This window comes from Drosophila albomicans, chromosome X (assembly GCF_009650485.2).
Source record: "Drosophila albomicans strain 15112-1751.03 chromosome X, ASM965048v2, whole genome shotgun sequence".
NCBI classification, from domain to species: Eukaryota; Metazoa; Arthropoda; class Insecta; order Diptera; family Drosophilidae; genus Drosophila; species Drosophila albomicans.
This window is the reverse complement of record NC_047627.2, coordinates 3,524,202-3,550,543: the sequence shown is the minus strand read 5'-3', so window position 1 is coordinate 3,550,543 and position 26,342 is coordinate 3,524,202. Positions and strand designations below refer to the sequence as shown.

Here is a 26,342-nt window from a genome sequence, read left to right as displayed (position 1 = left end):
TTATTTATATGTATGTATGTATTTACATATGTACGCATGCTACAGTAGTCTGCAAGTCTCGCCGAATTTAGAACAACCTTTACGGATTTATTGTTCTGGCTAGTTCTAAGACGTCGCTGCTGACGATCCCACTTTGGTGATGGTTGCGCAAGTGTCCCACTATCGATATTCTGCTGACACAGGGCATGTGGCGGAAGTATCACAGATGGCATGTAGCGGATGTGTTGCATACTTTGCAGAGCTTGCTGAATTGGTTGAGTGCATTTCGGGTGTCAATGCACTTAGACACATTTTGACGTGTTACCATTGTTGTTAACTTATATATGAATATCTTATGTATGGGATATTAGCGGGAAGAATGTGTTATCCGTGTTCTTTGTCATATACGTATGAGTGCGACGGTTAGCGCGGGAGGTCGAATTATGGTATCCAGTTGAGAGATGAGTAGAAGTATTATGGAATCCAAGTATCCAGTTGAGAGGTGAGCATAAGTATTTATGGAATTCAATTATGTTGTGCGAGATTTGAAGAAAAGAGAACCACACTTCTTGACGGTCAAAAGTATAATAATGTCTTTATTAATTTCAAACTAAGAACTAAGTTACAGAATGAATGAATGAAAGCTATACGAACTGCACTGCTATCGAGTAAAAAGGTTTCGCACGATTTTACAATGTTTTTTACATATATAAATTTTTAATGTACATATTCTTAAAATTGTTTTCAATGAAACTTCGTTGTTTCCTGCACTCTCTGTAACTTCTAACTTCGTCCTGCGAATGTGCGACGGTATTTCTATGTTTACTTGCGAGTGACGCATGTTAACTTACTTAGTACTGATAAGGCTTGGAGTATTTCATGGGTCAGTGTGTCAAACAAATAGCTTAAGTCTTGTATCTTTTGATCTCAAATTGCTCAGAAATCGTTTTCCATATGTGTTAGGTCAATGATATGGATTAATTATTATTAATTAAAATCGTGTGTGCATCGGTGTAGTTTGATATTTCTTGTAGTTCATTTTCATTTAGGAGAAGCGTGTTTATCACGTCAAATTTGGCCCATTATGAGTTAAAGCATAAAGGCATAGGGCCAATTAGTAAATAATTAATGTATTATAATAAACTAAAATTACACGAAATTAAAAGTTTCTAAATTGTTCATAATAAATATTGTAAAATAAACTAAACTTAATTTAAACTAGTAAACTAAGTAATACAATTTGTAAAATAAACTAAATATAATCGAATACAATAAATATGAAATATGAATATAATAAATATGAATGAAAAAACTGAATTTTAACAAACATTAACTTTGGTCGCATTAATATTTGCTAACGAGTAGATGGCGGCGATAAATTCTACCAACCTTAAAAATAAAGGGAACAATCAGGCTCGGATATCCGTTTCCTGGTCTAAACAACTCCCGAACTATTATTATGGACTTTGCAAGAGGATAATGCGGGAATCCATGCAACTGGTAAGAACTTGAATGCAGCACGAAAAATTGATACCTTCGTAGTCTTTGAATATGTCATACGAATATTTGGAATTTAAAGCTGTAGAAATGCTCAAATGTTGTCCAAAAACTTGGGACTATGCATTAATACGAGTTAATACGTAATTTACTTAGTAAGCAGTAAGTCAGGACAGTCAAAAAAGTGAAATGGTTTTATTTGCTTTATTGGATTTTAAATTAAATACCAACAGAAAATCTGCTTAAAATAAGGCTATGAACGGATAACGTTTACTGTAAATATTACACATAAAATTCAAGAGTATAGACAAAACTTGAATGTAGCTATTCTTTGTAGGTAATTTACAAATTAATTATTCTATTTGTAGTTGATGTTATTGGTGGTGATTATAAGCAGATAAGCAGTTGACAAAAAAAAAACATTAAGTGCGTTTATAATTGACGCATTATTTATTCTACTTGTGTTTGATATTTGATATACTAACTCATGAGCCGATGGGAGGCATTATAAAAAGAATTTCACAATATACGACTAAAGTAGAAGTGAACAACTACTCTGTCGATAATGTTCAATCCTAAATCGGATGAGCACTCAAATTTTTACATGCCATTTCAATGTATTTGGCTAAAATTAAATGGCTCTTGGCCATTGGAAAATGACTCGAAAAATGGCGCAATACGTCGAAAAAACTTCTTTCGCAAGGCCTATTCGTGTTGGTCGTGGTATGTGATTGTTTCAGTGGGAATAACTATCAGCTTCCAGACATCGTTTTTAATAGACCACTTTGGAGACATTATAATGCTTACCGAGAATTGTTGTACTACTTTAATGGGTGTTCTAAATTTTGTTCGCTTACTACACTTGCGTCTCAATCAGAACCAGCTTCGAGAATTAGTTCAAGAATTTGTCAGTCATATATGGATACCAGAGTAAGTAAATGGAGAAATTAAATTGATTTACTTTAAGCTGTGTTTTATTCTAAAAAGTGTTTCATTTATTCTTGTCCATATATTCGTCTACATAAATAATTCAAATTTAATAGAAATAATGATAAAATGAGGTGCAGCTTAAATTCGTTAGTTGGCCTTATAAAGTTCATGGCTTATTACATATTGAATGGTATTTTATTATACCAAATTCACTTTATTTTCATTTTATGGTAGTCTTAAAGCTGGTATTTATACACAGCCTTATCAATTTTCAGTAATCTCAACTAAGCTAATTACATATTTTATGGTATTTTATAATATCAAATTCATTTTGTTTTCAGTATATTATAGTATTCTATCTGGTTTTACATGATTAATTGACAGGTTTACAAATGTCTAAGTCATTACAACTTGGCTTAAAATGTATTTTGTGGTATATTATAATACCAAAATCATTTTCTTTTAGTACATAATAGTATACAAGCTGGTTTTACATTATTAATGCACGGTTCAACATTTTTTACGTATCTACAACTAGGTTTATGACTTATTTTTTGTATTTTATTTATACGAAATTCACTTTAATTTCAGTATATTATATTGCTGCTTTCACATCATTAATACACATGTTAACAAATTCTATTAAAATCATCCTAGCTGAATATATGCACATAAATAGCTAAAAAATATATTTTGCTGTTTTTTTTTTTTTTTGTAATTCGATTATTATCTCACATTAGCAAAAAAAGTGTTCACATTACTAAGGAGTGTCGAAAACGAATGATTACTTTTCGGGTAATGACAATGCTGCTATCCTGCCTCATACTTATGTATTGCATTCTCCCATTGATTCAACTCTTTTCGGATTTCGGCATGAACGCTGAAGACAAACCATTCCCTTACAAAATGGGATTTCCATACAATCCATATAGAAATTGGATGAGTTATGCGGCAACCTATTTGTTTACATCATATGCGGGCATTTGTGTGGTTACGACACTTTTTGCTGAGGACTCTCTATTTGGATTCTTTATAACATACACTTGCGGACAATTTCGCTTACTTCATGAACGCGTCGAAGTTTTAATAGTCATGACAAAGGCAAACTCATTGAACAACTCTGATATTACCAAATTACAGCGAAAACAAACTTTAGAATTGCATTCCTGTGCGAGGCAGCATAACAAAATAATTCGGTAAGTTTTATTTACAATCTTTCCAAAGGAATCTTGGTTGTTTATGTTTGTTAATAGTAAAAGGGGGTATTTCTTTAAATCTTAAAATAGGTAGGTGAGAATATAAAATGTAAAAGGAGGCATCTCCAACCCCATATATATTCTGTCCGTATGAACACCGAGATCTCAGAGACTATAAGAGATAGAGATAGATAGATATAATATTTTTGAGAGCACTTTTTATTTTTAAAAATTTTTGTTCTAATGATTTCTGAAAATTTGGTTGTGATTAGATAAAATTCTTAAAAGCGGTTGCTGCATTTGCATCATAATTGCTTTGCTTGCCAATGTAGTATGATTTCTACTCTACGCTATATTTTGAAAATATACCAAAAAGTACTGCAATATAATGATGTCTATATTTAGTATATTAGTGTATCGATATAGCCTTCGGTACATTATAGTATTTTTGGCTATATTATCACAAGTGATATTAATGGTCTTAAATATGCAATTATTTATCTGGTATGTTCAAATCATGAAATTGTTTAAACATTACATTACACGATTAGGCAATTAAAACGGGAAAATCGTATTGGATATGTGTGAAGATAATATATACATATATAGTTGGTTACTAAATACTATAATCTATCGCAAATGAAGACGCTACTCCGATATATTTTGCATCCGAGCAATAAAATATATCTCATTAAATTAGCAAAAACAGCCAGCGTAAATCTCTGCTAGGTTATAAATTAATTTATAATAATAAATAAATAAATAATCTCATTAAAAATTTTTTAATTATAAATGTATTTAAAATTTGTAGTTTTGCTAAACGATTGGAAGATTTCTTTAGCCCAATTCTACTTATTAATCTTATCATATCGGCGCTTCTTATATGCATGGTGGGATTTCAGCTGGTGACTGTAAGTTTTTGCATTTCAAGCGTTTCATAATATTTGAGTTGCATTTTCTTTTCATAGAGTAAATACATGTTTATTGGAGACTATATGAAGTTCATTATTTATATATCCTCGGCAATATCTCAGTTGTATATCATTTGTAAAAATGGAGATTTACTAATACAACACGTAAGTAATAAGAAAATATTTCGATACTCGTATTTTGTAATGAATCTCGTCGATAAATTTGAATTTGTACAATGAAAAGTATTAAATATAATATAAATATAATTACTTGAATCAATTTTATACTGTAAAATATAAGCGAACAAGTCGTACTTCTTAATAGTTAATTAATTAACTAATAACACTTGTATCCTAGTTTTTCTAAATTTTTTGATCATTTAATAATAATGAAATTTTTTTCATGACACTCTGAAAACTAGTCGACTATCACTGCCTGGCATCTGTACAATTGCGATTGGGACGGCGTGCAAAATAAAGATAACACTATATGTGCCTACACGAACTCAGAATTTCGAACGAATTTGCAATTTATGATAATGTGTAGTCAGAAACCAGTGCGGATAACAACTTTTAAGTTTTCCACATTATCGCTTCAAAGTTTTACTGCGGTATGTTTGAAATAATTTAATGAAATTGTGATGTTACTTGCACTTTTCCAGATTCTAAGCACATCAATGAGCTATTTCACATTACTGCGATCACTTTTGGATGATAACAAAGCGTAAGGCTTCGATTTCTTAGTGATGATATTTGTGAAACCCAAAAGGATTATCATATCTAACAATAAAACAAGAAACTATTTTAATGAATTAATTTAATTACACTTCACACCAATATATACGATCTATTAAGTTCAAACAGTGCAAATCTTTGTTTTTATATTTAAAAAATGTATGCAAATATTTTTATAGCATACTTTGAGGCTGCAGCAATTCGAATTGAACGGACGGTTGAGTTGTTCGAAATTCGAAAACAGACGACACTCGAGGTTTCTGTCCCCGCTATTATATTGCATTTTGCATTGCGCTCTGACAGTTTGTTCTCAGTGACTCTACAGCTGTATATAGTGATTATGTACATTATGATTGTGATAGATATGTTAATTAATTATCTTACGTAAATATTTTATTTGGCAATTTTGCAATAGTAGGCACTATAGGCACTTTCCTTGCGGTCACGGTTCTTTTAAGTTTCTGTTATTACTTTATTTTTCAAGGACTACATTCTCATTAAAAATAATTTCGAATAGTAAATATTTATTATTTTTTGGTATACAAAAATCGTTGTTATACAAAACGGCAACCGCTTAATACACGTCCACCGGCAATTATTGAATGAAAATGAACAGAGTGACATAATAATTCAGATGTCATCAATTGTTCTAGATTATCAGCAGATAATTAGGTATATATTACAGTTATGCTTATGTCGATGGAGTCATGGACAGAGACGTTCTGTTAGTAGTCGTGCTTAGCGGGCCCACGCACGTGCGCATCTCTAATAACAGGAACAACAAGGGCAGGGCGCTGCTGGTTGGTTGATCGAACTTGAGCTGTTGTTGCTGTAATAGCGGTGCTTTTTGTTGTTGCCTTGCCCACGTTGTGGCTGCATTCACGCTTGCTGCTGCTGTTATCACATGGACGCACACACACACAGACACACATACGCAGGGCAGGCGTAGAAGCGAGCGCGCACACAGGCAAAGCGTAGAAAGAGAGAGACAATAACACTGAGTGATAGTCACGTGTGTGTTGCCGCCACTTACACGCATTCACACACGCACACACACAGTCACGAAGAGACTCGCAGAAAGCGATGCTTAACAGTAACAGAGCGTTAGCCAGCCAGTATTACCGCATTAACAGAGAGCAAAAGCAAAAGCAAAAGCATTAGCAGCAGCAACAGCAGCAGCCAGCAGCTGTCGTCGCAGCGACAGCAACAGCAACAGCAATGTATGTATGTATGCAATCGCGTGTATACATACATACATACATACGTATACACATGGCTATAGAGTGGGCTGGGCTGGTCGTGGCCGACGACGCGACGGCCACTGTTATAAAATAGCTCTACTCTCGCATAGAATTTGTCATTCGGCGACAATTTCTAAGCACCCAAAGACGTTAAATACGTCCCGGCGCTCAACAACAGTAACAGTAACAGTTACAGTAAACAACAGTACACAGAGCCTTTTTAAGAATTCAGTTCTGAGGAAGCAGTCCTTGCCGGAACCTCAGTAGTAAAGTGCGCGCATTTTCAAGTGAAATTCTCAATTTTCAAATCTCAAAAGTCATTCAGTCAATCACAGTCAATATGCCTTTCGCAAGTGAACAAATCCAATCGGTGGCCAGCCAGCAATTGTCCAAATCGGACACGATTAAGCTGCGCAACAAGCACATTGGGTTAGTATTATATTAAATTAATTAATTAAGTAATACTTTTGCATCCACATATTCACCAAGTTAATCATGCATTCGATACACTTTACTGTCGGTATGTTATGCTGCAGTTGCAGTTTCTGTTATGCTGTGTGTGACCTTCCGTCAAGCGGTTTCGCTGTCAAGGTCAACAAAGCGGCATCCCCCAAAACAGTCATCAGCTGCCGCATGCCACATGCCACATGCCGCAAGAGCGAAGCAAAGCCTTTTTGCTTGCCAACAGCACAAGTTTTGTTGTTTGTTGTTTTTTTGGCCGTCGCGCCACTCGCGAATTTGCCGAAAGTAGCCGCATTTATTTTTGGCCTTTATCGATTTGATATTTCTCGCTCAGCGTTCAACAGCGTCGTCAACAAACGCTAAATGCACACAAAGACACACCTACATAAATAACATAGTATATTCTATTTCATTTATTTACTTGACTATTTCAAATCTGTGCTAAATAGAACGAAATGAAAAGTTTCGCCATAAATCATCTCGTAAATGTTTATGGCCAAGGGGCCAAGAGACGCCAAAAGAGTTGCAACAGCAGACAGTTACATATCGTAGACTATTATCCCCCATCATCATAACCACTATTTGATATTGTTATCATTATCACACTACGCTAGGCCCCGACATGTTACCATCGCATGATGCCGTTACAACGACGTCATAACGATCAACTTTGTTGCACCGACGATAAGTGCATTGCACTGCGTCGTACTCAACAGCATTTATTTGTGCATTCATAATAATCATGCATACTCGTAACATGATCACATTTCGCTTTTCGCATTTTCGCATTTTCACCATGATTTAGCTTAATTTAAGTTCATTTCTTTTATGGGAGAAACACACAAAAACCACAGATTTGTTCTTCTTTTTTTTATTTCAAATTGCACTTCAAATTCTAAAATCCTGCACCAACCAACCAACCAACCAAAAAAAAAAAACACGCAAAAATGACAAATTTATAGACAAGCCTGCCAACTCTTCTATCGATCTGATCCATTGAAAATAGTTCGCGGACAGGGTCAGTACATGTTTGATGAGGAGGGCACGCGTTATCTGGACTGCATCAATAATGTGGCACATGGTAAGTTCCAGCACACTTTAGTTCAAAGTAATATATTCTCCTAAGTAGTATATATAATCGCGACTTGACAAAGATTCATCTTTTTTTTTTTTTTTTTTTTTTGTGTGTTTTGTGGGCGGCTCAACCGGGGCCCGATGAAATGATGGGCTCGTCACTCAGACAGGCCCGGGTCCACAGAAACACGAAAATAATCGCCAATCATAACAATATAATAATTTAATATAAACGCTGATATATACACCAAAAAACAAAAAAGTTGCCCCTCGCTTAGTTACAAATTTTCCGCGGGGATGTTTGGAATAGGAACCGTGTTGATGACGATGATGAATATGATATGCACTACAATGTGTGTGTTTGAATTTCATAATTGTGCTTTTGTGTGACCAAAACTGCGTGGCCAAGTTCAAGGTTGCCCCCACGCGGACCATGGCCGCAGCAGGCCCAGACATCGGCGGCATGTTCAGGCCCCGATTGAGCAATGTTTTTTTTTTTTTTGTTTTATTTTTTTGTTGTATTTCGATTTAATTCGAGTGGATGGCTGGCTGGCTGGCTGGCTGGCTGGGCTAGCTGGGCTGGCGCAAAAACTGACTCAGCCTTATCACACACGTCGTTTGGGTCTCTGTGCTGTGCTGGGCCGGGGCCGGCCTACGTATCGTATACGTATTATTAGATGCTGGCCGCTTACGCCAGCTCACTCGCTTGCTCGCTCATTTCGGGCCCCGACACACGGCAATGCCGCCAGCCAGTCACCCAGATGTGTGGTGTGATTAACATAGATACACTTTCTCGCTCTGACGTCGTCGCGGGGGGTGACAATAATAACATTAGCAATAACAATAACATCAGCAATAACAAATAATAACTGAGATTGACGTGAGCGCGCAATTCGCCAATTTTGCAAATTGAGTAACCTCAATCTCTCTCAAACGACTGTGCCCCCTTTTTTTGTTCTTTATTTTGATTTTGATTTATTTTTAAACGGAAATTTCCATTAAGATTTCCCACAACAACATTATGTAAGTGTCAGCGCCGTGTCAATCGCACTGTTACGCATAACATTCTGTTAGCCCAACAGTCGCTGTTATTACAGCCAGCAAGCCAGCTGTTGCTGTTAATGTTAATGTTAGCTGTTAACTGTTGCTGTTGCTGTTACTAGGTTACAGCCTTGAATGGAAAATTTTCAATTTCATTGGGAAGAACAGCAAATATTGAGACAAAATTAGCATAAAGCGCGAAATAAGCATTAATAGGGCACGTAATAACGGCTCGGACTGCTGATAACAGATGTTCCCAACGTTGTCCGATAAGCGCGTTGTCCCAGTACATCAACTATTTATAGCGACTATTTTCGGGCTGTACTAAAATTATATTAGTAGCCGCTGATAAGGGCGCTTAGCAAAGGGGACAACACAATCAATTGCATTGAATGCAATTGCAATTGCAATTGCAATTTCCACAACGCATATTGCCAACTCAGTCCGTCCAATCTAATCGAACGAATTCAAACGAATGCAGCTTACAAATTGTGTCATCAGTTGTTTGTTTGCCGTTAAAAATAACTTGACAAATCTATTAGATATGGCTTAACAGTCGAGGCTATTCATACTCGTATTCAAAAGACACAGGTTGCAAACGTGATACGAGTACGACAAGCAAACTACAATTCTCGCACTTCCATTTCAAACGTGATAAGCTGAGCGAGCAACGTGTGCACGTGTTGCTGCAACAACCACAGCAGAAGGCGGGCATTAACAATTTATTATTGTTTATTATGAAACGTCGTGCGTTGTTTGATCTCGTGCTACTTTTCAACGACAACCGCAACGACGACAGACTATCCGAGGCGAGCATTCTACTAGTAGTTCTGCTTATCAGCAATCGCTGGCCTGGAACTGGCTGCTCACTGCTCACTGCTGTTCGCTGGCAACATGTGAACGTCTCGTGCCGAGTGGAAATGTACTTGAGATAACAACAACAAGCAAATCGCTACGCACTTTGTCCAATTGTCCAGCTAACTGACCGTCCAGCTGTCCGGCTGTCTGTGCTCATAGTCTACTTTCAATATTTGCTCAAGTCTAACAAACTGAGCAATCAGCTGGCGTCCGTTGCGAGTGGAAAATTCTGTGCAAGATAATGTGAAAAACACTCCGCCTCCCATTCAATGAAAACGCGGTCAGACGCGCACATTGACAAAAAAAAAAACATACACATCTACATATATAAACCAAAGAAAAACACAATCATAGATAATAATAATGTGCGAAGATGTTGCGAAAAGCCAAACAACAGTGCTTGGCGAATCTTTTTACACACGTCAGCAAAATATTGAAACTCAAAACAAGCTGATAACGAACAAGTCAAGCACTTTAGCTATGTTGTTTAATCGCTATTTTTAGGTGCATCATAATAACAAGGACAACAACTATATCAAAAACAATAATATGTACATCAAAATCTCAATATTTTAGATTGTTTTTTTTTTTTTTTTTTGTAAATCAATTTTAAATTTATGCGTAGAAGCAGGATTCAGAATTATTAAATTATTTAAAAATTTGATTTTTGACCAATTTTAGATGTTTTCGAATTACATTTAAATAATTTGAAAAGCCAGATATGTATACATAGAAAATATCTTCGCTTTGCTTTAAAAATAATCTACTGACTTTTATAATTTTTTTTATACTTTTTATTTATTGGATCTTCTTTTTAACTGGGAATAACAATAGGTGATCAAATATTACAATTAACTTTAACTTTTATAGATAAACATTAATTGAATTTAACTAAATTTAATCAATCAGCAAACCAATTTCACTCTCTATATTTACCCCGAATTGTGTAGCAGAGTGTGAGTGTGTGAGTGTGCGAGACGTGCGATGAACGGCGCAATCACAAGCTTTAGCTAAACAGTCGTACGCCTAAAAATAAGCACACGGCGCACTGATCGAGATTCACGTGATTTGGCAGTGTGTGGGCGAGTGCAAGGCGAGCTGTCGAGCCAGTCAGCCAGCCAGATGTCGGTCCAGATTCGACCGGACTATGTAGTACTATCCCATCTATAATACACTGAGTATATATAGTATATTCGATCAGAGTATTTTTGTTATCAAACGTTTGCGCATCAACGCCAACGATGCCCGTGGATGAGCAGGAGGATGGGGAGGGGGAAGGGGAGGGTGAGGGTGAGGGGGTAGTAGGAGGCATGACAAGTGAGCGCGTTCATAAGACAGGCCCGGGTCCAAAATGCTATTCTCAGGCCCCGACACCAGCAGCGATGCATGCGATAAAAACGAACCCGCGGGGCCGGATTTATTCTCTACAGTGCTGCTAAAGATTACGCTCACTCCTCTAGTTTATACATATTTGTTTTTCTTTTTTTGGGGGTTTTGCCCTCAACTCTCAGTGTCGAGAATCACGTGAAACACACGCGATGCCGTTTGTTCAATTGCCAATGTCCACAAAAATTTGTTGTTTGTTTGTTTGCCTCTTTGCTGTTGATAACACGTGCTCAGACAGCCCGCCACTTGACCATGACGAAATCTATTTCAGTCCTCACCCCAAAAACAAAAGAAACTACTGCTGATAAACGGAGAATCGTGTTGGGTAACAGCACGTGAATATTTTGTTGCCATGGCCTCAACTTAGCGGCTATCGAATGAATCAGAGATATGAAATCTGTTTTCTTTTTTTTTTCATTTTTGCACCTTTTTGCTAAAATAAATATTTACAAGCATAGCTGGAGCCATGTGGAATTTTTGATTAAAAAGCCTCAACTCATATACCACATTTAGCTGTATGATATTATAACAATCATTTGGTAGAACTGAAGGCCGCATCTGTTTTCAAAGTTTCCCAAAATTGTAAAGGCAATAAATATAGTTTAATCAAATAGACATAAGATTGGTTATCAATTATATTCCTGAGTTGTTTTGAGTGCAAAGGAAAGGGAAGAAAAGTTCCTGAGTTGTTTTGAGTGCAAAGGAAAGCAAAGGAACGTTAAGAGAAAGAAAGGGAAATTTATGGAAAGGTATGGAAAGAAAGGGAAAGCAAGGGCAGGAAGGGAAAGGAAGAGAAAGGAAGGGAATGGAAGGGTAGAGAAAGGAAAAGAAAGAAAGGGAATGGAAGGGTAGAGAAAGGAAAAGAAATGGAAGAAAAGTTCCTGAGTTGTTTTGAGTACAAAGGAAAGCAAAGGAACGTTAAGAGAAAGAAAGGGAAATTTATGGAAAGGTATGGAAAGAAAGGGAAAGCAAGGGCAGGAAGGGAAAGGAAGAGAATGGAAGGGTAGAGAAAGGAAAAGAAAGAAAGGGAATGGAAGGGTAGAGAAAGGAAAAGAAAGGGAAGAAAAGTTCCTGAGTTGTTTTGAGTACAAAGGAAAGCAAAGGAACGTTAAGAGAAAGAAAGGGAAATTTATGGAAACGTATGGAAAGAAAGGGAAAGCAAGGGCAGTAAGGGAAAGGAAGCGAAAGGAAGGGAATGGAAGGGTAGAGAAAGGAAAAGGAAGGAAGGGAATGGAAGGGTTGATGTTGTCTTTTTAATCACACTTCTCCTCTAAGTACACATACAAAAAATGACACTTTTTTAACCCGCGCTCTTTCTTCTTTTGCTTCTTTTTGCAGTGGGTCATTGCCATCCTGAAGTGGTGCGCGCTGGAGCCCTCCAGATGGCCACCATCTCGACAAACAATCGCTTCCTGCACGATGAGCTGGTGCAGTGCGCCAAGACCTTGACCAGCAAGATGCCATCGCCGCTCTCCGTTTGCTTCTTTGTCAACTCCGGCTCGGAGGCCAACGATTTGGCGCTGCGTCTGGCACGCAACTACACCAAGCGTCAGGATGTGATCACACTCGACCAGTAAGTCGACAAACACAATGCAAAGGCAGAGTTGCTTTAATTCTTATCTCTCTCTCTCTCTCTATTTACAGTGCCTACCACGGTCATTTGCAGTCCGTGATGGAGATCTCGCCGTATAAATTCAATCAGCCCGGCGGCGAGAAGAAACCGGACTATGTGCATGTGGCTCCCTGTCCCGACATCTATGGCGGCCAGTACACGGACAAGGAGTTCCCCAACGCCGATCTCGGACTGCTCTACGCACAGCCCATTGCGGACATTTGCGAGCGCCAGATGGCAAAGGGTGAGGGCGTGGCAGCCTTCATTGCCGAGAGCCTGCAGAGCTGTGGCGGACAGATATTGCCGCCCTCCGGCTACTTCCAGCGTGTGTACGACGCCGTGCATCAGGCTGGAGGCGTGTGCATCGCCGACGAGGTGCAGGTGGGCTTTGGCCGTGTGGGCAGCCACTATTGGGCATTCGAGACACAGAACGTGGTGCCCGACATTGTCTGCGTGGCCAAGCCGATGGGCAACGGTCATCCGGTGGGCGCTGTGGTGACCACGCCAGAGATTGCGCAGGCATTCCATGCCACAGGCGTGGCCTATTTCAATACGTACGGCGGCAATCCGGTGTCGTGCGCCATTGCCAATGCGGTCATGCGGATCATCGATGAGGAGGGACTGCAGCAGAATGCCCATCAGCTGGGCGATTATCTGCTGCGCGAGTGCAGCCAGCTGAAGCAGGAGTTCGATTGCGTTGGCGATGTGCGTGGTCTCGGCTTGTTTGTGGGCATTGAGTTGGTCACCGATCGCGATGCGCGCATTCCGGACACTAAGGGCGCCCATTGGGTCGTCAATCGCATGAAGCAGCTGCACAAGGTGCTCGTCTCCAGCGATGGGCCCAACGACAATGTGATCAAGCTAAAGCCACCCATGTGCTTCAATCTGGAGAACGCCGATGAGTTCCTGCTTGCGTTCCGCGAATGCCTCACCACGCTCACCCAGGAGCAGTTGCAGCAGGCTCGTGTTGCCGATGCCGCAGCCACAGCTGCTCTCACCACAAACGGTGTCATTGCCACTGCGGCTGATACGCTGGCGAACAAGACGAAAATGTTTGAGCGACAGGATCGTCTCATCAAGTCCGTTTGAGTGTGACTTACTCCCGCGGCATCTGCATCTGCATCTGCATCAACATCCACATCCACATCTCCCCTCACGCTTCACCTGTCCTAGAGCTGGCTGGCGACGGCGACAAATTCACAAAAGATATTTATGTTTTTTTTTTTTTTTTTTTGAATAGACTTAGTGCCATGTCCTAGTTTGTAGTCAACCTTTAGCAATATCTACATACATATACATACATACGTTTTTTTTGCGCTCTACTTCTAGTATCTAGAAACGTAGACCAACATTTGTATACATATTTGCATGCTAATTATTACTATTGTTATACATTATATTATACATATTTTTTTGTCATTTTTTTGTTGTTTTTGTTAAATTATAATGCAAAACAAACAATTACAAATATATGCAAATACTTTTTACTATACATCAACAATGATTTTTATTTTATTATGAAGCTCCAATACTAGCAATGCTCAAAGCACTATAAAGACAATGCCACAATAAACACAATACAAGTACAAAGTACTAAAGACAAAAAAACATATACATATACATAACACAAGTAAAATCAAATATTATATAAATTGTTGCAGGGTGTCAATACGAAAATATTCTAAAAAGTAGACAACAAATTAATCAGAGCTTTAATAAAAAATAGAAAACTGTCACCAACCCTGCTAATTATGAGTGTCGATATTTATTTGCGTATGGGGGAATTCAATGAAGATATCAGGTAAAACAATTAATAACGCAACAATCCACTATGGGGCATTTTCCATTTTAGCTGGCATTTAGGCGTTTTTGAAAAGTGTTCCAATTAGATAAATGTTAATGTCAATGCATTAACAGAACATCAAACTGTTATGGCTCATACCAACAACATGTATGTATATCTAACTGCTCTTTTGAGCATAACAGCTGTAAAGTCAGCTGTTGCATCCGAAAGCTCGCGCGCTAAGTTTGCATATTTTTTCAGTGAACTTTGTTATTCATTTATTTATGTTGAAAACTATTAATAAAAAAAAGAAGTCATGGATAATAATTTCGCATGTTTGTACTATGTTAAATTTAAATATTTAATCAAATTGTGTGTGTTTATACTAATATTTTGTAATTTTTTAAAAGCTTTTAAAGCTTTATTTTGAAGAACAATTTTCAACTTTGGAAAGGATTTTGAAAATGAAGTTAGCATAAATTAGCAATAACTTCAACTGTATGTTGTAGTGTCATCAATTCTTAATCCATCAATAGTTATCTTGTTCTGCATTTTCCGCACAATTGGCGCAATTCCCATGTTTTTTCAGAGAACCTCACGTTTTCCAACACCGATTTATGCTCTGTAGGAAATAGAGAGAAGGGCCGTCTGAAGCAATGTTTTGTGAATAACTTCCATGTTTTTGATCCGATCGGCACAAAATTTGCAGTGCACATCCGGGCTAGGATTTATATTATGTATACTAAGAATGGGGTCTTTTTCTTTAAAATTGCTCAAAATATACAATTTTTTAAAAATTTTGAGGGCACAAGGGGCGGGGAAAAATTTTAATGGGCGTGTCGAATTCTGAAACGTAAGTTCACATTGGTGTACAAATTTTATAATACTAACTCCAGAGGTGTTCGTAATATTCAATTTTTTTTAGATTTTGTAACGAATCACTAGTGTAATATTCGTCTGGTGCTGGTGGAAGGATTACTAGTATGGCGTACGCGCTGGCTTCTCCGGGCTTTGCTCAGATAGCATGGGGTTCAAGGAAAGGGCCAACTAATAGGACGCACCACTTATAATAATAATACATTTAAAATTCGCGTACATATGGGAAAACAGAGGAGTGCAATGGGAAGGTTACATGAAACAATAGTGAAAGAGAAGAGAAAGGGAAGGAGAGGAAGGTAGGTTAACAAAGAAGACGGAGCCACTCTCTAACGCAACACAGCTGTTATTGTGTGCAGACGCCCACCCTACCGTGATCCTGCATTCATTGCCAAAAACTAAAAAGTTGGCAGGATCCCTAAAAGACAGTGGTTCGGCTAACCTACTCCTGCTTGGTTAAGCATGGTTCCAAATAAAAATAGGCACTTAAGCGAACATACTTAATTTATTAACAGATAACAAAAATACTTTGAATATTAACAACATTATGAAATGACAAGAAAAAAAAAAATGACAAGAAAAATAAATAAATAAATAGATTAACGGACTAGCATGGTAAGTGTGTATGAGGCGGGAATTTATAAATAAAGCAAAAAGAAAAAAAATAAATAAAGAAAAACTAAAAATAATTAACCTATAAATATAAAATATGATCTAGCATAATTATAATATAAATAATTATTTTTGCATTTTAATGTTGTATAAATTAAGAGAAGGAAAAAAATTAGCTAAAATGAACTAGTTTTGGGTTCATTTAGAAATGCAATGTTAGACCATTACACCAACTATAGGCAAACACTAGATGCAAGTAAAAATGAGGATCAGCTGATGGCTGTCACTCAGTGAAATGTTTTGCTATTGCCAGTCTCGCAAGGTCACTGACCGCTGGGACTGCAGACAGCTGTAGCAGCGCTATGGTCAGATGGACCACCAGCAAAGGGAAGCTTTAGCTGTAGCTCATGTATTATTAATTAGTTAGAGTGAAACAGACTTACATACATTAGAGACTCCCACGCAGAAAGATCTTTCCTTGTGTTGGTGCCTGTCTGTGGTGTATCTGTGGGGAATAATAATAATTGCGAGCTTTTGCGCCTGCATGAAAGCTGCTTGCTATGACCGGTAGCGTCGATCAAAACAAACATGCATACATACAAATGTATGCAAGTATGGTTTTACATGCTTTTCAGGCAATACAAAAACATTAATTTTTATAACTAAATTCAATTTTACAAAGATATTTTGCCTATAGGTGTTGCCTTACATGCCTTCTTAAATGATTGCCATTTCTATTTTATACAATAGTACAGTGGTACTTGTATTATGAAGGACCCAGAAAAGTTGTTGGATCAACTTTCTCGCCACATCATATTACACTTACAACATTGATGGACTATCACTTATTAATGCATACTTAAACAACATAACGTAAATTAACAATAATAAACAAACAAACAAAAAAAAAAATAAGCTGCTAGTCAGCCGTTCGCCTTCCTCCTGGGTGACGCAGATACTCGGCCTCGATGCCACCACAAGTGCGGAGCAAATAGCCAACGGAGATCGCAAGGCTGCCGGACGCAGGTGTTTTGCAGTAGAAACACCACCTGCTGGGAAGCAATTCTCCTGTGCTCAATGAGCGTCTGCAGCTAGCAACAGCTCATATGATTGCGTGGCCCAGACAGCTGATGTGTCCAGCACAGCTGCGACTTGGAGCTTTTGGTGGTTGGCCGTTAATCAAGCAGTTGTGTGTGTTGAAGTTTCATTTTAAATTAATTTAAAATTCTACCACTTGGTTATTATAATTTACACACTGGGTTATTATATAAATTAGGATTGAGTTATTATAATTTATGACGAAGTGCCGAATCTAAAAATAAATAGACAAAACTAAACTTAGAACAACAAAAAACTAAATATACGTATAACAAATATTTACCCTAATCTGGAAAACGGCACTTGGTTTATTTACGCCAGTTGGCAAATTCCTATAGTGGACAAACAGCTACAAGTGGACGGCAAGGTGCACTTTTGTAAAAGAAAAGAAGATGACAAGATTACGACTCAGTATAACAATTATACAATGAAGTATCTTTGTATACTCACAAGTACGTTTTATGCATCTGACTACACCAACCACTTCACTGATGTACTTTTTTTTTTTCTATTAAAGCACATGCACTTTTCCACTATTTTTTTTTTCAGGTTCTGCACATAACCTGCTAACCATTTCTTCCAACCAAAACCAACAACAAAAACCTTTTTTTCGGAAATTTGACAATTAATCCTACTCAAAAAGGTAATCGCTTGTCTATTTTGGTCTGGACTTCACACGATCAGCTGATCTAGCAATTAATGCTTGCATGTATCGTGGTCCACCAATAGATGGCGCTATTTCTGGAGCTTTCAGTATCATTTGTAAATAAAGCTCCGCTTCTAAGCACAAAACACGACAAGACATTGAGTACCATTTTCTCAGACTACAAATTATGTTATACAACTAAACAAATTAAATAATACAAATTAACTAGGACAATAAACATATAAATAAATAATATAATAAATAATAGATAGAAATATGTAGGTGTGCAGAAAAAAAAAAGAAAAAAAATGTTGCATACTTTTAGGCTTAGTCAATTTCAAATACGACAAGCGGCCTATTACACATCCCCCTGGCAAAATCACACTTAGTCGTTGTAACGACAAAGTGGGATACCCGCTTGGAGGTAGCTTAATAGCAATGGTGCGAAGATACGCTATTATTGCTTAAGGTCCTTCGCATGAAATTTGCCAGTTCTGTTTGTTGCTCCGATGTCAACTCGAATTGCTGCGAATTGTCAAAGGTAATTGAGGCAATGCTATCAGTGTCAGCCGGGTGCATCAAACATATTGGCAATAGCTTGAAATCTCTCCAAAACTCAATACCCAAATATACGTCTTGCGACAAAGTCGGTACGATATAAAATCGTTGTGCTTGTATCTTGCCCTTAAATTGGACAGGAACACTCAATTTGCCACAAATTCGCTGCCTATTTCCATCAGCAGTTTTCACCGATGACGATAGTTGCGTATATTCGGTGTTGTTTGCTAGTATTTCCTCAGCTAACTTCCCACCAATGCAGTTAATAGTAGCGCCAGTGTCCATTAACCCAGTTATCGTTTTGCCTAGCATCTGGACTTGGGCATAAGGACGAAGATCACCAGAGATGTCTACTACTGACGCTAATACAGCTGTTTTTTCCTCTTTACTACTTTTTATGTAGTTCCCCTTCCGCTGCTTATTGCGAAGACCTGAACTACAAACATTCTCTACATTCGAACTAATAGATCTGGCCGGGTTTATTTGAATTTCAGAAACTATGTTGGATAAACTATTATCTTCATTTACTCGGGTTGGTATCCTTTGAGACTTGTTTGCGTGCACTTGTTAACGGTGCACGCACCTACAGGTCTAGTTGGAATTGCACACTTCGTGCAACTGGGTCGATAAGTGTCACGCTTACCACAACCATAACAAAATACTTTACGTACGGCTACACAATCTTGGTATCTATGACCACTTTTCCCACAATTCCAACAAGAAAGTGTTAGAGCATCTACCTCCAGATTCTCTGATTCTTCAACATCATCCTCTTCGTCCATTGTGGCTTGAACCGTGACTTCACTTACATGCCGTCTCGGTAAACCCTGGGAACGGTTGATGGCATTGAAATAGTTTTCAAAAACCTCTCTCGCGTACGAACAGTGTGACGCAACTGCTCAACGCTGAATATTGGCACATATAATAATTCGTGCTGAATATCCGAGAGCAAATTGGCTCGCAAGACTTCCAGCATGGACTGCTCACTCATTGGGCTGTTCAAACGATCTACTAATGCCACAATGGCTTCGTAGAACTGATCGAACGATTCGTTGGCTTTCTGCTTTCGTTGCGAAATAGCTGCTCGAATCTCCAAATCAGTTCTGCCATCTGTAAACTGATTTTTCAATGCTTTGCATAAGTCTGCCCAACGAACTTCTGTCACACTTTTGTGGTACCTCCAGAAAAATTCACTCCCTCTACCCTCAAACAAGTTACTCGCATATTTGGCTAGCAACTCAAAGTCTCCGTCAAGGGTTTGCCGAGTCAATGCTTCTACGCGATAAAGAAAATCTTCTATCGACATAGACGAATGACCAGAGTATCGCAGCTTCCAATTAGCAATAATCTGGCTAATTCTGTCGGGTCGCAGACTATTACTCAGCTGAGAACCCAATGGCGAAGAGTTTGGCACCAACTTGCGGCGCTCTCGGATTTACCAACGGATTCGTATCTAGTCGATTTGGTAATCCAAACAACTCCTGAAAGCTTTGATGCTGTGGACTTGTTGGAGAAGGTCTAGGAATAGATTGGATTGGTTCAGAGTTGACAGCTAGCTGTTGCTGAACTAATCTCTGAAAACCATTTTCCAGCACCTGCGATAGTATCTGCGTCTGCTGCACTAATGCTGCTGATATCGCAGCCGCAATGGTCTGTTGTATTTCTTGGCCAACAGCACTTGCTGCTGGCTGAGCTATTGGACTCTGAACTACAACTGGTTGCGGGGCTTGTGGAATTGGAGTCGGCTGCCTTGGCTGCGAGCTGGACCTACTACCAATACCAGTAGAATTTCCTACATTGGCATTTGCCGCTGCGACCGTCGCCGTGGCTTTCGCTTGTCCTCTAGTTCTCATAGTGGCACTTGAACTGGCTGCTTCTAATTCTTCAGCAAGATTCGCAGAAGATCCTGTTAACACCGTTAGGCACACTGGACACAAATTCCTATTGTCAGTGCGAGTATTAAAGCAGGCGTGGTGAAAATAATGATTGCACCTTGTAGCTAACAATTGAGCAGGATGTTCGACCTCCTGAGTGCAAACACAACAAATGGTTTCACCTTGAATTATTGGACCTGGCATGATATGTAAGACCTAATCTTCAGAATTTCTGCTAATGAAGGAAAAATTTTTCTACAAACAACTGTATAAATAAATAATAATAATGGGGGAAAAAAAAATAATATATAAATAAATAAAGATTTAAATAAATAAGAGAAAAATGAAATAAATAAATAAATAAACAAATACCAAATAATAATTAACACACAAAAATAACTGAACAATTAATTAGATAAATAAATAATAATACAAATGCAAATTTCAACAAAACTGATAATCAAACACGATTCATAAGATATTTGGAAACCATGCAAAACTTCACAGAGTGTAAGTTAGCCTCCAGATTTTCCTATTAACCCACCTGAATGGATAGGACTAGTTGCTAGATAAGCATACATTCAATTAGTATGACGAGAAAGCAGCTCTGAGCCACGATCCGTTTCAAACACTAATTGAAATGTGAATGCCTTAACCGCCACTAAAAAGAAAAGAAAAGAAGTTGGGGAACATATAAGCATTCATAAAGCTCCTTCATGTTAATAATACCAACTTTAAGAGCAATTATTTCAAAACCAAGTATAGCGTAATAGCGCATGCAAACCATACTCGGTCGATAATAGATCGCCTAATTAGTAATATTACATTGTAAACTTTTATGATTGATGAAGACGGACAATAAACAATACTAAACACATTAAGCTGACTTGCGCCACCACGGGACTATGCAACCCCAGTCAATGAATTTAGTTGTCCATTGCTGAATTAATTTTGTAGTACTAATTTATTTCCATCGTTTTCATTAGGTGTTTTGCTTACCGCAAGAGGCAGATCTGGTCCACGAACTTTTTCAAAGTAAGCTCTACACCTAAAGAAATACGACAGCATATAAATGACAGTAGACAGTTTGACCGTTTGAGTATAAAGCCATTTTGAAGCTATTATTTTCTAAAACGTCAACCAATACCGTCTTGGTTAAGTTCTTTTGTCTTGATTTTACGAGGTATTACTTTCTCGCTAATAAATAGACACAAAGAGACTAACCTCGTACACAAATATGTATAAGGACAACAAAAAGACTTGAACCACTAGATGTTATTGATTCTAGAGCATATATAATATTTTTAAAGGCCATGTTTAGATTCTATACAAAACAGGCCACACGATTGGGCGCCAAAATATATTATTAAATTATAATTATATCTGTAACGAATCACTAGTGTAATATTCGTCTGGTGCTGGTGGAAGGATTACTAGTATGGCGTACGCGCTGGCTTCTCCGGGCTTTGCTCAGATAGCATGGGGTTCAAGGAAAGGGCCAACTAATAGGACGCACCACTTATAATAATAATACATTTAAAATTCGCGTACATATGGGAAAACAGAGGAGTGCAATGGGAAGGTTACATGAAACAATAGTGAAAGAGAAGAGAAAGGGAAGGAGAGGAAGGTAGGTTAACAAAGAAGACGGAGCCACTCTCTAACGCAACACAGCTGTTATTGTGTGCAGACGCCCACCCTACCGTGATCCTGCATTCATTGCCAAAAACTAAAAAGTTGGCAGGATCCCTAAAAGACAGTGGTTCGGCTAACCTACTCCTGCTTGGTTAAGCATGGTTCCAAATAAAAATAGGCACTTAAGCGAACATACTTAATTTATTAACAGATAACAAAAATACTTTGAATATTAACAACATTATGAAATGACAAGAAAAAAAAATGACAAGAAAAATAAATAAATAAATAGATTAACGGACTAGCATGGTAAGTGTGTATGAGGCGGGAATTTATAAATAAAGCAAAAAGAAAAAAAATAAATAAAGAAAAACTAAAAATAATTAACCTATAAATATAAAATATGATCTAGCATAATTATAATATAAATAATTATTTTTGCATTTTAATGTTGTATAAATTAAGAGAAGGAAAAAAATTAGCTAAAATGAACTAGTTTTGGGTTCATTTAGAAATGCAATGTTAGACCATTACACCAACTATAGGCAAACACTAGATGCAAGTAAAAATGAGGATCAGCTGATGGCTGTCACTCAGTGAAATGTTTTGCTATTGCCAGTCTCGCAAGGTCACTGACCGCTGGGACTGCAGACAGCTGTAGCAGCGCTATGGTCAGATGGACCACCAGCAAAGGGAAGCTTTAGCTGTAGCTCATGTATTATTAATTAGTTAGAGTGAAACAGACTTACATACATTAGAGACTCCCACGCAGAAAGATCTTTCCTTGTGTTGGTGCCTGTCTGTGGTGTATCTGTGGGGAATAATAATAATTGCGAGCTTTTGCGCCTGCATGAAAGCTGCTTGCTATGACCGGTAGCGTCGATCAAAACAAACATGCATACATACAAATGTATGCAAGTATGGTTTTACATGCTTTTCAGGCAATACAAAAACATTAATTTTTATAACTAAATTCAATTTTACAAAGATATTTTGCCTATAGGTGTTGCCTTACATGCCTTCTTAAATGATTGCCATTTCTATTTTATACAATAGTACAGTGGTACTTGTATTATGAAGGACCCAGAAAAGTTGTTGGATCAACTTTCTCGCCACATCATATTACACTTACAACATTGATGGACTATCACTTATTAATGCATACTTAAACAACATAACGTAAATTAACAATAATAAACAAACAAACAAAAAAAAAAAATAAGCTGCTAGTCAGCCGTTCGCCTTCCTCCTGGGTGACGCAGATACTCGGCCTCGATGCCACCACAAGTGCGGAGCAAATAGCCAACGGAGATCGCAAGGCTGCCGGACGCAGGTGTTTTGCAGTAGAAACACCACCTGCTGGGAAGCAATTCTCCTGTGCTCAATGAGCGTCTGCAGCTAGCAACAGCTCATATGATTGCGTGGCCCAGACAGCTGATGTGTCCAGCACAGCTGCGACTTGGAGCTTTTGGTGGTTGGCCGTTAATCAAGCAGTTGTGTGTGTTGAAGTTTCATTTTAAATTAATTTAAAATTCTACCACTTGGTTATTATAATTTACACACTGGGTTATTATATAAATTAGGATTGAGTTATTTATAATTTATGACGAAGTGCCGAATCTAAAAATAAATAGACAAAACTAAACTTAGAACAACAAAAAACTAAATATACGTATAACAAATATTTACCCTAATCTGGAAAACGGCACTTGGTTTATTTACGCCAGTTGGCAAATTCCTATAGTGGACAAACAGCTACAAGTGGACGGCAAGGTGCACTTTTGTAAAAGAAAAGAAGATGACAAGATTACGACTCAGTATAACAATTATACAATGAAGTATCTTTGTATACTCACAAGTACGTTTTATGCATCTGACTACACCAACCACTTCACTGATGTACTTTTTTTTTTCTATTAAAGCACATGCACTTTTCCACTATTTTTTTTTCAGGTTCTGCACATAACCTGCTAACCATTTCTTCCAACCAAAACCAACAACAAAAACCTTTTTTTTCGGAAATTTGACAATTAATCCTACTCAAAAAGGTAATCGCTTGTCTATTTTGGTCTGGACTTCACACGATCAGCTGATCTAGCAATTAATGCTTGCATGTATCGTGGTCCACCAATAGATGGCGCTATTTCTGGAGCTTTCAGTATCATTTGTAAATAAAGCTCCGCTTCTAAGCACAAAACACGACAAGACATTGAGTACCATTTTCTCAGACTACAAATTATGTTATACAACTAAACAAATTAAATAATACAAATTAACTAGGACAATAAACATATAAATAAATAATATAATAAATAATAGATAGAAATATGTAGGTGTGCAGAAAAAAAAAAGAAAAAAAATGTTGCATACTTTTAGGCTTAGTCAATTTCAAATACGACAAGCGGCCTATTACAATTTTTGTGGGCGGTAGAGGTGTTGCCACGCCTACTTTTCTATGATACTTTCCTTAGAAATATACTAGTAACATAATACCAAAAACTGCAGTAAACAAGTAAGAAAGTTACAGTCGAGTGTGCTCGACTGTGAGATACCCGCAACCCATTTTTAATAAAGGCAAAATATTGCGGTATCATTTTCAAAATATACCGAAAATACTAAAAAAATACTGAAAATATACCAAATGGTATGTTTGGTATATCGATATAGTACACCATTCAAAATATACCACAGACGGCACAATATACCAGATTGTCGGCCAAAGCAACTCAGACCCCTAGTAAGCAGGCGTTTTTTCCCATACAAAAGTATTTCTTTAATAACTTTCACAATTTTTATCTGATCGCAACCAAATGTTCAGGAATCATAACTACTACAGTAATTATTGTATATACCAATTCGCAACTCTAGCTTTTAAATTAGGCTTGTTATTCGATTTTTTTGATTTGCGGGGGCGGAAGTGGGCGTGGCAAAAATTTGAAACAAACTTGATCTGCGTGCAAACTTAACAAATGCTGTCGAAAAAAATTATAGCTCTATCTCTTATAGTCTCTGAGATCCAGTGTTTCATACGGACGGACGGACAGACACTCAGACGGACATGGCTATATCGTCTCGGCTGTTGACGCTGATCAAGAATATATATACTTTATAGGGTCGGAGATGCCTCCTTCTACCTGTTACATACATTTCCTGCCGGCACAAAGTTATAATACCCTTCTACCCTATGGGTAGCGGGTATAAAAATCTCTTATGGTTTACTCGTAATATTAAATGCCAGCTAAAATGGAAAATGCCCCATAGTGCAATCGAGTGTGCTTGCCTGTGAGATACCCGATACCCATTCCGAATAAACGCAAAAATACTATTGGTATATTATTAACATGGAGTACATAATATATGGAATTATCAGCCAAAGCTACTGAGACCCGTTGTAAGTAGGCGTTTTCCCTCTTACAAAAGAATTTTAAAATAACTTATACATTTTTTATCTGATCGCAATTAAATTTATTTATTATTGTATGTATCAAAATCCTGCTTCAGTAATACCTTTCTACCCTATGGATAGCGGATATAAAAACAATAAGATAATCTCACTACAACCATACTCTAAAAATATACCAAATTAATATACCACAATACTAAAAATTTACCGAAGGCTATATTTGGTATATCGATATAGTACTACATTCAAAATAAAGCATAGAAAAACCCTAAATTCGTCTCGCCTGTTAACGCTGATCAAAAATATATATAATTTAAAGGGTAGGAAATGGTCCCTAGGTAGAGGGTATAAAAATGTTTCGATTTCATCTAAGGAATAAAAACAAGTTTCTCTAACCCAAGCAGTATAGGAAATTTTACCACTTTTTCTGACCAAAAGTAAAATTTTAATCTTTTTTTGTTGTTTGCAACCAACCAACCATTATCTATTGAAATTATAAAAATAATTTAATTAATAAAAAATGTCAAATTTCGTATAGTGCCGTGGACTACATGGCGTATGCGAAATACGCTGAACTTGTGACGGTGGCAAAAAATGTAGCATACATTTAGGGGCATATTCATAGTCTCAAAATCTGCAGAACGTTAATCGACAACAATCGGGAATGAACATTTTCGTTGTTATTTTTCCCAACAAATTAAAACTTCAATTAAATTTATGTTTTTTTTTTTTTTTGTTTTGTTTCGTTTTTGTTTTTTATTTGAGTGTTTTCTTTTCATTGTTTTAAAATGTATTTCGCTTGTTCTTTTTTTTGTTTCTTTTCTTTACTGTGTATATTTATAAGTTTCATTTTCTTTTTCTTTTTAATAGTAGATATATATATATATATATATATATATATATATATATATATATATATATATATATATATATAT

General features: G+C 37.2%; 2 protein-coding genes and 1 long non-coding RNA gene across 5 annotated transcripts; 2 read left to right on the top strand and 1 right to left on the bottom strand.

The window, feature by feature from the left end:
* Positions 1–2,041: 2,041 nt before the first annotated feature.
* LOC117573308 (odorant receptor 13a) lies at positions 2,042–5,241 on the top strand. Its single transcript, XM_034256416.2, has 6 exons — positions 2,042–2,406; positions 3,147–3,602; positions 4,414–4,513; positions 4,571–4,678; positions 4,936–5,124; positions 5,176–5,241. Exons 1-6 carry the CDS (start codon positions 2,042–2,044, stop codon positions 5,239–5,241), a joined length of 1,284 nt encoding a protein of 427 aa, XP_034112307.1.
* A 1,355-nt stretch (positions 5,242–6,596) lies between these two features.
* On the top strand, positions 6,597–14,419 carry LOC117573344 (alanine--glyoxylate aminotransferase 2-like). The gene is made up of 4 exons (XM_034256470.2): positions 6,597–6,918; positions 7,914–8,032; positions 12,649–12,883; positions 12,955–14,419. The coding sequence occupies exons 1-4, from the start codon at positions 6,830–6,832 to the stop codon at positions 14,009–14,011; spliced, it is 1,500 nt and encodes a 499-aa protein (XP_034112361.1). The 5' UTR covers positions 6,597–6,829; the 3' UTR covers positions 14,012–14,419.
* Positions 14,420–16,984: 2,565 nt separating this feature from the next.
* LOC117575496 (uncharacterized) lies at positions 16,985–24,235 on the bottom strand. Of its 3 annotated transcripts, none has more exons than XR_007955687.1 (3): positions 23,861–24,235; positions 23,694–23,782; positions 16,985–17,505 (listed from the first exon to the last, which is right to left on the bottom strand). It is a non-coding gene; the product is annotated as an uncharacterized LOC117575496 (long non-coding RNA). The 3 variants fall into 3 exon arrangements; XR_007955686.1 differs by lacking the exon at positions 23,694–23,782 and adding an exon at positions 17,575–17,663; XR_004572878.2 differs by lacking the exons at positions 23,694–23,782; positions 23,861–24,235 and adding exons at positions 17,575–17,663; positions 17,742–17,845.
* Positions 24,236–26,342: the final 2,107 nt, after the last annotated feature.